At 34.2% G+C, this 11,911-nt stretch overlaps 1 protein-coding gene across 2 annotated transcripts; it reads right to left on the reverse strand.

Moving 5' to 3' along the window:
• Positions 1-1,899: 1,899 nt before the first annotated feature.
• On the reverse strand, positions 1,900-10,505 carry LOC142551253 (uncharacterized). Of its 2 annotated transcripts, none has more exons than XM_075660385.1 (10): positions 10,353-10,505; positions 7,331-8,908; positions 7,108-7,245; positions 5,248-5,316; positions 3,879-3,920; positions 3,690-3,779; positions 3,498-3,605; positions 3,305-3,397; positions 3,115-3,194; positions 1,900-3,034 (listed from the first exon to the last, which is right to left on the reverse strand). In XM_075660385.1, exons 2-10 carry the CDS (start codon positions 8,834-8,836, stop codon positions 2,227-2,229), a joined length of 2,934 nt encoding a protein of 977 aa, XP_075516500.1. In that variant the 5' UTR covers positions 8,837-8,908; positions 10,353-10,505; the 3' UTR covers positions 1,900-2,226. The 2 variants fall into 2 exon arrangements, with proteins under 2 accessions (XP_075516500.1, XP_075516499.1); XM_075660384.1 differs by having other exon boundaries at positions 7,102-7,245.
• Positions 10,506-11,911: the final 1,406 nt, after the last annotated feature.

Below are 11,911 nucleotides of genomic sequence, written 5' to 3' on the forward strand. Positions count from 1 at the left end.
TTGGTTTCTTGGTTGAGTCCTTCACTGACTTAAGTATCGGAGTGACCACGCCGGACACCCCTCCGGCGCCCATTCACGTGGTTGTTTTCTTGTTTGCAGATCTTCTCGGCTGTCTTAGGAAGAAAGCTTCTGATCCGAACATTTTGCTATTATTTACCTCATCATACTGATAGCAGATCCGGTGGAGCACCCGACCCGGCTCATCCTTTTCGCCCGGATCGCATCAATAGTAAACGCATGATTTTTATAAAGTAATAAAAATGTGAAACATTGGAGGAGGTGAAGTAATTGTAACTATTATGATGATATGAATGATGATATGAATGGAGATATCGTGAGGGAAAAGGCCCCGGAGGGAGCCCATTTACGGGAGAAGGTCCCAAAGGATTCGTTGGAGAAGACTCCAGAGGAAGCCCGTCTATGGGAAAAGGCCCAGAGGGATCCCGACGATCGTATTTTCATATGATGATGATAGGCCAAGGCTCAGTTGACAGGTGAGAGTGTCGCTGATGTCCTCGCCGCCCAGTACTGTGGTTCAATGATAGATGGATCCATCGACCTTTTGATGATACGAAAGTCACAATTAACGATCCAAATTCAATAAAAGGAAAACGTATATGCTTATGATGAAAAAGGAAATGTTTATGATAATATGAAAATGTTTATGAAAAAGTTTATGAAAATGTTCATGTTTAAAGTTTATGCATCTTCATGAAAACGATATTTTAAGTACAAGTATTTTCACTGTGATCTGTATATGTATTACTTGTTAATAAGATTATGGTGTGTTGAGTCTTTAGGCTCACTAGGTGATTGATGCAGGTGATTATGATAATAATAATAAGGGAGGTCTTGATGGTTGACTTTGTTGGACTGAAGGTGCATATAACTCGAGGACCGACGCTAGTTTTCCGCACTAGTTATGATTTCAAGTTATGTTAAAGATATTTTTACGACTATTTATTTATGCTTTTGAGTGGTTTTTGAGAGGTTGATAGTATGAGCTATATTTTTCAAATAATGTTTTTAGGTTTGGTAAAACGTTTAATGATTTTATGATTCAAACTATTGTCTTTAGGATTTTTAAATGTTAGTTGATTGTTTTATTTTAAAAATGATGTCAATGTATTTTAAAGTATATATATGTATGTTTCGGATTACCAAGATTAAGGAACAAAAATTTTCTAGTATTTTTTAAACACAATGAGTAGTGGACGTTTCATAATATAATACCATTGAGAAATAATAATAGTAGCTCGTAATTATAATTTATAATATTTATTATCTAGTGACATAACATCTTTTAAGATTTGTTAAAATAAAATCTTTCATATTATTTAAATTCGTTGATATTCGAAGATGATTTATGATTAAAAAAAACTTTACCAATTTGAAAATTAGTTTCATAAAAAATTAATTACTATTTTATGCATTTATTATATATGAAATTTGTATTTTATAGTTTATATCATGAGATATAATGTTTTGTCAATAGATGAAATTAAATAGGAAAGATTGTAAATTTTAAAATGATAGATTATCTTCACAAAATTAGGAAAGAACATGCAAGGATAATAATATCAATCTATAAATATGCCACCTAATCATAAACTTTAGAGGGGGAAAGGTTGGGACAAGAAGAAAAATGTTACCCAAAAACCAACACCATGAAAATTAAAGAGTAAGTCTCTTGTGAAACAGTATCACAAATCTTTATCTGTGAGACAGATCAACCCTACCGATATTCATAATAAAAAATAATATTCTTAGCATCAAAGTAATATTTTTTCATATACGACACAAATAAGAGATCCGTCTCACAAAATACGACCAGTGAGACCATTTCACATAAGTTTTTGCCAAAATTAAAATGCATGAACATTAAGAAGGGCAAAAAACATTTAGTTGTCAGAGCAGCAAAACTGTTCGATTAGAAAATTTATACGTACAATTTCGTTTTCGTCCATCGAGTGATCTGTCGTAGTCCAGGTCATTTCTTTGGTGAATTTAAATGACATGCAAAACATTTACATGTACATCAATAGAATCCGTAAAACAGGAAAATGAAGAAAAACTAGGGGCTTCCTGAAGTGACACAAACCAAATGTAGGGAAGCTTCACTCTGATACAAAAACTAGACACAAACTAAAGATGCAAACCACATTGAAGGGTTTGGCTCTCTGCACAGTCAAAATTCGTGATGCCCACTTTCGAAATAAAGCTCTTTTACCTGCCAAACCTCCTTTGGTACAGATCATGATCAACATAGGACACTGCTACGACATGACCATCAAATAATCGGCCATGTAAACAATGTGCGGCAGTACAAGCAGCTTCTGCTCTTTTATATTCTACGAGAATAGAGCCAGGCTCGAACAAGTCCTCAAGATCACATAAAATATCCTTGTTACAGCCATTCTCAGGAGCATTGGCGTCTTTCCTTGCATTACTGTCCAATGCAACAAGATTCACGATTTTTGCATCATCTGCTTCGGAAATCAGCTCATCCTTAACGAATGGCTTTTCCGTGTTTGTCATTGGAATAGTATTGGCACTTTTATCACTATGATCAAACTCAACTTCAGAATCATTTTGTCTGTTGGTCGATTGTACATTGCAATCACCAAAGTTTTCTTGGAAGGGTGGGTCTTTGACAGAAGCATTTCTGTCTGCTGAAGATGGTTCACAAGTTTCATTTTTCACAGATTTTTCAGCAACGATTTCTTCAGAAAACCCATCACCAATGACTGTGAACCTATTGATATCCTCAGATTCAACTGATTCATCAACCCCTTTGTTATCTTCCATAGTTCGATTATTATTCTCAAATTCACTTTGAATTTCTCGAGGTTCTAATCTATCTTCTTCCAACTCATAAGTACTTCCATTTAACTGTTTCGTACTGTAGTTAATACCGTCAAACTTTAAGCCGCATCCATCAGTTGAAGCATTTTCTTTTTGTACCTCATACGCTTCCATCATGCCAGGAGAGTTCGTGGGCTTGACAACATTAATAGATATTACCGCACCAAACCTAATCGATGAAAAGATAAGAAAATTATTCAAGTACAGACCAGCAAGAAATCATAAAGAGATATATCTATTCATGGAAACCTTGAACACTCTAGCTTTATATCTTCCATAATTTCTTCCAGTCCGGTGTCAGACAGAGACAAGAGCCCTTCAGGATCCAACTGCAAATTGCCAAGATAGGTTGATTAATCTAAAAAAACCTTATTTCAAATTACAGCAGAATAAGACAGAAATGAAATAAAAAAACACATTTATGCGACAAAACACTCACCACATTTTGCAACTTTAGAACAGATGTGGGCTTCGCAAGAAGGGGAATTGCAAGTTCAGGGATCCCATAAAATGGAAGTTTTCCAACATTTTCCTAAAATGAACTATCTGGTTAGGCAATCGAAACTCCCTCCCTTCATGCAACATAAAAACACGATTAGCTCAAAGAATAAACAGATAAAAAGATATCTTACCAATAAAGCTGCATCTGGAGTAGCAACTACAGCGGTTACAACTCGTCCACCCAACCTTATACCATTGAGAGCAGCACAGGCCTTTGAGGTAACTGAATGGTCAACATACTGAGGTGATAAATGGTTAGTGCCTGATGGAGTTAATTAAAGTTAACGTCAATGCTTTAGAAAGCAAACAATTAGGAAACATACTTCAAGAAATGCACATGTTTCCTCACTATCATCAATAAATTCAAAGCGGTATGCCTTCAGAGGTCCAAAGACTCTAGCAATCTCCAAAAGCTGATGAGCGAGTTCAAAAGTCAATCGAATGGTCAGATATCTAAATATGAAAAGATAAAACACACCTCATGTAAAGAACATAGTTTCGTGTTAACTCACCATTTCAGAAGAGACAACTTTCGAAATTCCACCAATAAAGATCTGAAAACTCGAGCAATATTTTGTCAGAACGCAAATGGAGAAAGTTACTATCCGCAGGTAAAGCAGATAGGAAACCAGTTAGTTAACCACGTCGCAGTTTCTTCTCTTTCTTTTTCTTATCATCAAGGGGATATAGAGTGGAATTGGAAATTAATAGTTTGTTTTTGTTTCCCTGAAACCATTTTCTATCAAACAAAATAAAAATTAATGTGATTCATTTTCATTCTCTTTCCCCAAAACATATTCACTATTTTCAACCTCTCAACATAATTATTACTTCTGATTCAACTTTTTTACAATTCCCAAAAATATCCTTTTCCATATTATAGTAAACTTATAAATTAATAGTTTGTTTTTGTTTTCCTGAAATCATTTCTATGACACAAAATAAAAATTAATGTAGTTCATTTTCATTCTCTTTCCCAAAAACATATTAACTATTTTTCAACCTATACACATAATTATTACTTTTGATTCAACTTTTTTACTACTTCCCAAAAATATCCTTTTCAATATTATATCCTTTTTTATATTATATTATATCCTAATTCCAAACGTATATTTTAAACTATTAATTTTTTGTAAAAAAATATATTATGACATGCAATCACCACCAAACAAATTGACTGAGGTCTTATTCTACATTATACAAGTTATATGAAATTCTCTCTCGTTTTTATAAGGTGTCGAGCAGTAGTGTCGGTTATGATTTAACCTCTGCAGTTGGCCTAATGTCAGAACAGGCTTCATGCAGTCAGGTGATTTTAATTGGACGCCCCCCGCAAGCCATGTAGCATAACTTCATGTGATGTAATAAAGTTATGCATCTTTATAATAGGTCCTCAGAAGCTTATTGAGGATGCAAGTGCTACAACAGGCCCTTCTCAGGAACTACTTATGACGACACTATGAGTGGCACAGAAGATCTTGAATGCAATTGCCAAGACTCTTTTTTCCCAGTAAATTATTATTCATGCGAGACCAGGTTCCTTCATGTTACATTGATCACCACTTTTAAAAACTGACACAGGAACAAAGCAAATCCTTTAAACTGACACAGGAACAATGCAGCTAGGTGACAAACAAGATGGGGATATCATCTAACTGAATTCTACCTTGGAGTTATACAGATGGAAGGATAGCTAACTAAGCCTAAGGAGCTATACAGATGGAAGGATAGCTAACTAAGCCTAAGCCTAGAGTAAATTAAATACACTTCAATAGAAAATTGGCTCATGTAAGTTGATGTGGAGGGTATATCATTTCAGTACAAAAGCATAAGCAAACACTAAATTGAGTTACGAATTACGATGCTTCAATCACACACCTTGTGGGGTGAATCTTCTACAACATTCCTAACTGAATCAACAGCAACCAATGATTTGTCAGGACCAGTCTGCATGAAAATAGCAACTGTCTGAAAACCTGCTACATGAATAATAACCACAATATACCACCTCAGAAAACTGAAAATAATGCAGAGAACAAAATCAATGGAACATAGCAATTAGCAAGTAAAATACAATATAGCACTAGAAAATTAAGACACAATTTTTATGGTAAGCAAGAAAGAAAAATGGTTTGATAGTTATAAGAGTGACCAGCATTTGTTTATACTGGTTAAACTCATAAATTTCAGCTCAACATTTACCAAAAACGGAATCTAATTCGAAATAATAGGCTAAAAGGCTCCAAACTCCAAATTTCAAGGATATATCGATATTCGGTAAAATTTGCTCCCTGTAGCACCTCAAACACTCAGAAAAGGCCAATTATATATGCCTTCTTCGATTTACAAAATTCAGCAAAAGTATAAAATCTTGTTTTTGACTGATGAATCATAAGTTCATACATCACAAAATTATTTTCCAATAAAGGATCTCATACATGGATTAAAAGCTCAGAAAACTAGTCAAGTTTCCGATTACCTGAAAATAGGTAAAATAAAAAGGTGAATGTGAAGCATTGACCCACACACAGTCAGTCTAGTTCTATCCCACCAAGATCTTGATAGTAATTATGGCATGATTCTCAACAAGCTTGAAATCACCAGAATATTATAGTTAGTCATCTACTTTAAACCTCGTGCAGACTGCACAGAAAATCTATAGGCTATAAAAGAAAAACCGAAAATGACAAAGTTAGCCAGAGGATAATATTAATGCCTAAATAGAATTAATAAACAGCTACCAAAATTCCAATTGCAAGTTTCATGACAGCTATATCAAGCTAATGGTACAAAAAGAAAATCAATAAATCTAATTTTCATTAATATTAACAATTTTTTTCCTGAGGAGTCCTCCCAGGTGAAATATCTGCAGCAACCAAGTATTATTGGCGCGAATTAACCCAAGGGATTGTTACAAACTTTATGAAAAGACAAAAGCAGCTAAAGAGCCAGTCAGCCAGAACAAGGCTACCTTTGGAATGCAAATGGAATTAACTATAATGCACCAAAGTCATGAATATTTATCGTCTCAAAAAAATTCACATCCACCAGTTCTCGAACCTATAAAATGAATCAATATCATGAATGTTCACCTCTTTGTCAAAATAAAAATCTAATAAGAGGATGTCTGATCCATCCTAAAGGAATAAATGATAATTGAAAAATAAAGAGTTTAGATCGATGGTTTGACCTCGAGAGAAGAGTAAACTTAAACTACATCTTTTCCTTTGACAGTTTTTTCTTTTAGATCAATTTCCTTCCTCATTTTTTTATGGTGATAGTCAATGTCTTTCCCCAATTTAGTAAAAAAAAATTCCACAAATGGTGCACCCTAAGTTGAACGGCGTTCAAGATTACAAAGATAAAAGTCAAATAACACAGTCAAACACATATACGCTATTAGAAACACTGGAACAAAAACCCCGTAGCAGGTAACAAGAATGACACTAAGATTGTACCCGGTTGAATGATTTTCAAGTGAACTTTAATTGTACAGTAAGCATGATAGAAGCTTCATAGAAAAGGGGAACAAAGACTTCTTAGTGTAACACCATAAACGAAAGATGCAAAACTCAATTAATTTCACATTCTAACAAATTTGTCTTGTTTTAGAAAACAAGGGATGAAACTTTAAATTGTGAATGCATAACAAAATATTCCATTCCACAAAACATAGGATTTCACTTCGCAACAATAAAAATAAAGTCTTAAGAAAGTATAGCATGTAAATACTCGTACTGTTACTTCAGTGTAGTCCCGGGGGCGCCTGAGTCTAAGATTGCATCCAAAAAAAGATTTTCCACCTAAAGATAGAGCAACAGAAGCATCCTCTGGGGTCAAAAATTCCAAAAGGGCTTGGTTTTTCTCCTTGTGTATCTGCAGTGATCAGAAAATACTAAATCATTCTCTAAAACATGAATAAGAATGCGAATGAAGTAAAATAAGGAAAGTTTGAACATACTATACAGCTGATACAGGGCTGGGTTCCTTGAACATAGCTAAAACCAGATGACATAAATAAATTGTTAAAACATTCCATTAGATCTTTCTCAGTGGCTGAAGCTGGCAAATTTTCTATGTAAAGCCTCCTCATAGGTCGTGTCGCTTGAGTTAGCTGAATAGAGTCAACAGCATGCATCTGTGACGGTAAGGTCAGATGAGAAATACCAATGGGTTTTACTATTGCTGGGATCACCGGAATACCACGGGGAAACTCATTTATGTTCAATGCTGAATTCTGATCTGAAGCATGCAAGGAAAAAGTTGAACTGGCAACTATGCTACCTTTTCCATCAGGTGGTAAATCCCAGCCAGCAAACTTCTTTTCTGGAGAACGGCGAGATGGGGAAGGAGTTTTGGCAGCAGCATTGGTTTTTCTCTTTCTAGGCGAGTAACCACCTAGACCACTAGAAGAAACTGTATGTCTTTTGTGACTACTAGATCCATTTCCGGATATCCTCTTATTGACAACAACAGAATGATCTCTTTCTGGCCTGTCCTTTGGAAAATGTGAGGGTGAATCTCCACGGTGTTTCTTATATTTAGACGAGTGTTTATGTTCCTTTGGTGAATGTGAAGGAGACCTTTTACCTCTGTGCTTGTCACGTTCTCTGCTCTGAGATTGATTCCTCCTTACCTTGGATTTTTCATGATGGGCACCCATTAATTCTACTCCTTTTGTTTCTGAATTGTGTTTTTTACAAGCAGTCCTACCTCTAGTTTTATCTTCTTCATCATGACGTTTGTGTTTGGTTTCTTTCTCAGATTTGTCTCTTCTTCCATCAGTATGAATTATATCTCTACCATTTCTTTTCTTAGACTCCTTCTCAGGGTCACCGGTCGTAAACTTATCAGTTTTCCTGTTTCTGTAAACCTGTCCGTCCACATTATCAAGTGCTTTTCTATTTAATTTGGATTTCTCTGAACTTCTTTCAGAAATTAACTCCTTTCTAACAAAGTTGACTCGATGATAAGAACCATCATCATAATCATAGGTCGATATGCCATCCTTTTTTCTGTTTTGGTGATTATGTGCTTCACTTTTTCCCTCTGAGGCTCTATTGCTGCTTATTATACTCTTTAACTTGATTTTAGTATCTCGAACTACTATATCTTTATCCTCAACTAGTTTTTCATCCCTGTTAGAAGCAACAGAATCCCCTTTTTTACAAGAACTTAGCTTCTGAGAATCATCTGATGTATACTTTGTATCTGTAGTGATAAAATCCTCAGCTAGTTGCCCACGGGATTCTGGCGAATAAAGAAAATTTTCAATGTAGTCCTTTGATGATGCAATATGTGTCTGGACATCCGCAACTTGCTTAGCTGCATCTTCCCTGGTTTTCCTTCTAAGCATAATATCATCATAACTGATAGGTCTTGTCCGCGCTGAGGTTCCCTCCATGCAATCATCTTGGGACACTTTATTATTTCTAAGCTTCTCTTTGTGTTGGCGAGATAATGTCATGATGCTGTGTTTTAGCTTCCTAGATTCCAAATTTTACGTCTGAAGATTTCCAACATATCGCAATTGAAACTTCTGAAAAATTATCCACAGCCAAAAAAAGATCAAGATATCTTTATATTAGACCCACAAGAGAGAGGAAGTACTTTTTTCCCAAGAAAGAGAATGTCAACAAATGAATTACAGTTCAAATGTAAGTGTTTCATATCCATGTTAGCAGGTCTTTTATCCAAGTATGCTGCAAAACACATGTCTAAAAGATAAAACTATTCAAAATACAAGATAAAACAGTAGCTTCAATTATCATACTCAAGCGCAACGAATAATTTCGATCACATTAGCACACAAGTGATGCCTATGTACACGAGACCTCAGAATATCAAAAGTCTCATCTCAGAATTACCCATCAGTGATGCAAAGAAATTGTTAAACATTCTTGAAAGAAATTATTGAGTATACAGTAATCACTACCAAAGCATTAGTTCATGCATGAAGCATTTTATAATTTCATATAAACATGGTTAGCAAGTCATCTTGTTCCATTCCAACCTATCATCTAAGAAGTCAGACACTTTTGCAACAAGCAACAAGTCTAGTGGGCAAAAAAGTTCCCCAAAACTATGAATAAAAACAATGTTTTCAATGTGGTATTCAGTTCAGTTCATGACTTCTGATTACCATAGTCTGAACTCTGAAATCTGCAGAATATTGATAAAAAAAACTTATCCTCTCAAGCATGAATCCAGGCTAAATTGTAGAAAATACAACAATGAACTGGAGTCTATTTGACTTTCAAAACTACACCAAGGTGGGTGGTTTCTTTAATCTCTTTATTTCCTTTCTATTGATTAGTGAAGTAAACAGTGTTTCGCCACGAAATTAACTCTTTCTTCTAGAAACAAAGAATCAATTATCTACACGAAAATTCTCGAGAAATATTAGCCTTAGAACTATTCACAAAAAATAAAACACTCCCAGAATGGTAAAGAAACTACGAGCTATACTCGTATATTAAGATTTCAATTTACAGACCCAGAAATTTCGATGACATGATGACAGTATACAAGTCCACGGGCTTCATATTTTCTATTAGGAAAATTAGATACCAAATATGGAATATATTTTCATTAATGCTCCACCCTCCTCTATCTTGCTCCTGCTGCTCCACCGCTTACTTTACAAAATGCTTCATAGTACCAGAATCATAACAACGTGTCTGAAATCAACTTAACAACGTGTCTGAAATCAACTCACACTGCCCACTTAAAAACAAATTAAAGCAAACACACATGTCAATGACCAATCTTCCTAAGCTATATAAACGACAATCCACTTCTTGACTCAGAATAATCGAAACTAGATACTCACAATAGCATAAAAATACATAAAAACAAAAACAAAACAAAACAAAAAGATCATGTTCAACCAACATGGTTATCGGAAGACAAAAAGGAGAGTGGAGAAAGAGGGAAACAAGGTATGAATTGGTTTGAGAAAATGGAAGATTGAGATAACTAACCCCGGCAGCAATGCACGATATTCCTCAGCAATCCTCCGTTAGGGGCTACGGGTGATTGATTGAAATGTCGAACCTGCTCATTGGGGGCCAATGGGGGTTAGGGTTTTCAAAAAATAATTTAATAGGAAAAAAAAATGTCGAGGACAACACGTTTTTAGCATAAGAAAATGTAAAATTAGAATATGCATTAACGTGTTTTTGTTTTTTGCTTCATAAATTAATCTCGATATTTGCCACTGAATTGCGAGACTTCATGGGTTCAGTTGCACTGTAAGGTTCAGCAAAAGAGGTTCAGCATATTTAATCAATCGAACAAATTTAATTCGAACATTCGGTTCAGTTTATTTGAAAGTTATATTTATTTTTAAAATAAATGATTAAATTGGTTTATTTGATTCGATTTTGCTATTTACTATAAAATTTTGGTTAAACTGAATAAAACGTATATATAATTTTATTGATTTTTTAAATCAGAAGTTATCATAACATGCTATTGGGATTTGTTGGTCATAATATTGAAATATCAGAGTGTGAAATTTTATTAGGCCACATAAATGGAAGTAAAAATAGCTTGTTTTTTAATCAATAAAATTCAATTTTTATATTAAATTTTTTAATTAAAACTTTATTTTTATTTGTTTTCTAAAAATTCAATTAATTTGGTTACCGACGAATTAACCGATTTTTAATTCAGTTTAACAAAAAAAATATGTTGGTTCGATTTGTCCAACACAAATTTCGATTAATTTTGTTTTCTTCAATTCAGTTTGATGGATAATCGAACTAGCCAAATACTCATCATTATACTTGAGAGTACAATATTATAAAAAATAAAATATGTACGTTATGATCAGTTGGGATGAGTAAGGTGCTGTTTAAAAGAGGGTTGAATAAACATTTCAGTTTATAAAAATTATTTTTATAAATATGAATCAGTTTTGTGAGGAACTGATCCGAGAATCTTGTGTGTCGATATAAATCGGTCAACTCAAACAAATGCGGAATAAGACTGAAATATAGATTGAATATTTTAAATAGATAGAATTGATAATTGAAATGAATACGAGAATTTTTCTGGATGTTCGGAGATTTCAAATGCTCCTCCTACGTCACCTTTTCTATCTCAAGGATATGATTTCGCTAAAATACTTTGATATATTACAACAGTTTATAATAATCCACTTCAGTTGGTCTTACACTGTCAAACTGAAACTCTTAGTATAACACTTCTTTCACAGATTGTAAAACTGAAATATGCTCTAATTCGTAGCCTGAATGCTACTGATAAATACAATAAGTGTAGAGCTTGAAAATGCGATCGGAAATCTTGAGAATAAGATAGTAAAGTGTATCGCAGTTGATTGGTTTGATTGCTTTGTATATTCGCTTGTTCTTGTTCACTACACACCTTCAACTGAAGCTATATATAGTCTTCGATCTCAATGGTCACATTGAATGCATTTAATGTTCATTTAATGACAAATATCCGTTAATTCGGCGTGTAGTAGTTTTATATGACAGTAGTACAAGGTTTTCAGACTGTTCTGTTCTGATATAGC

This window comes from Primulina tabacum, chromosome 7 (assembly GCF_025594145.1).
Source record: "Primulina tabacum isolate GXHZ01 chromosome 7, ASM2559414v2, whole genome shotgun sequence".
NCBI lineage: Eukaryota > Viridiplantae > Streptophyta > Magnoliopsida > Lamiales > Gesneriaceae > Primulina > Primulina tabacum.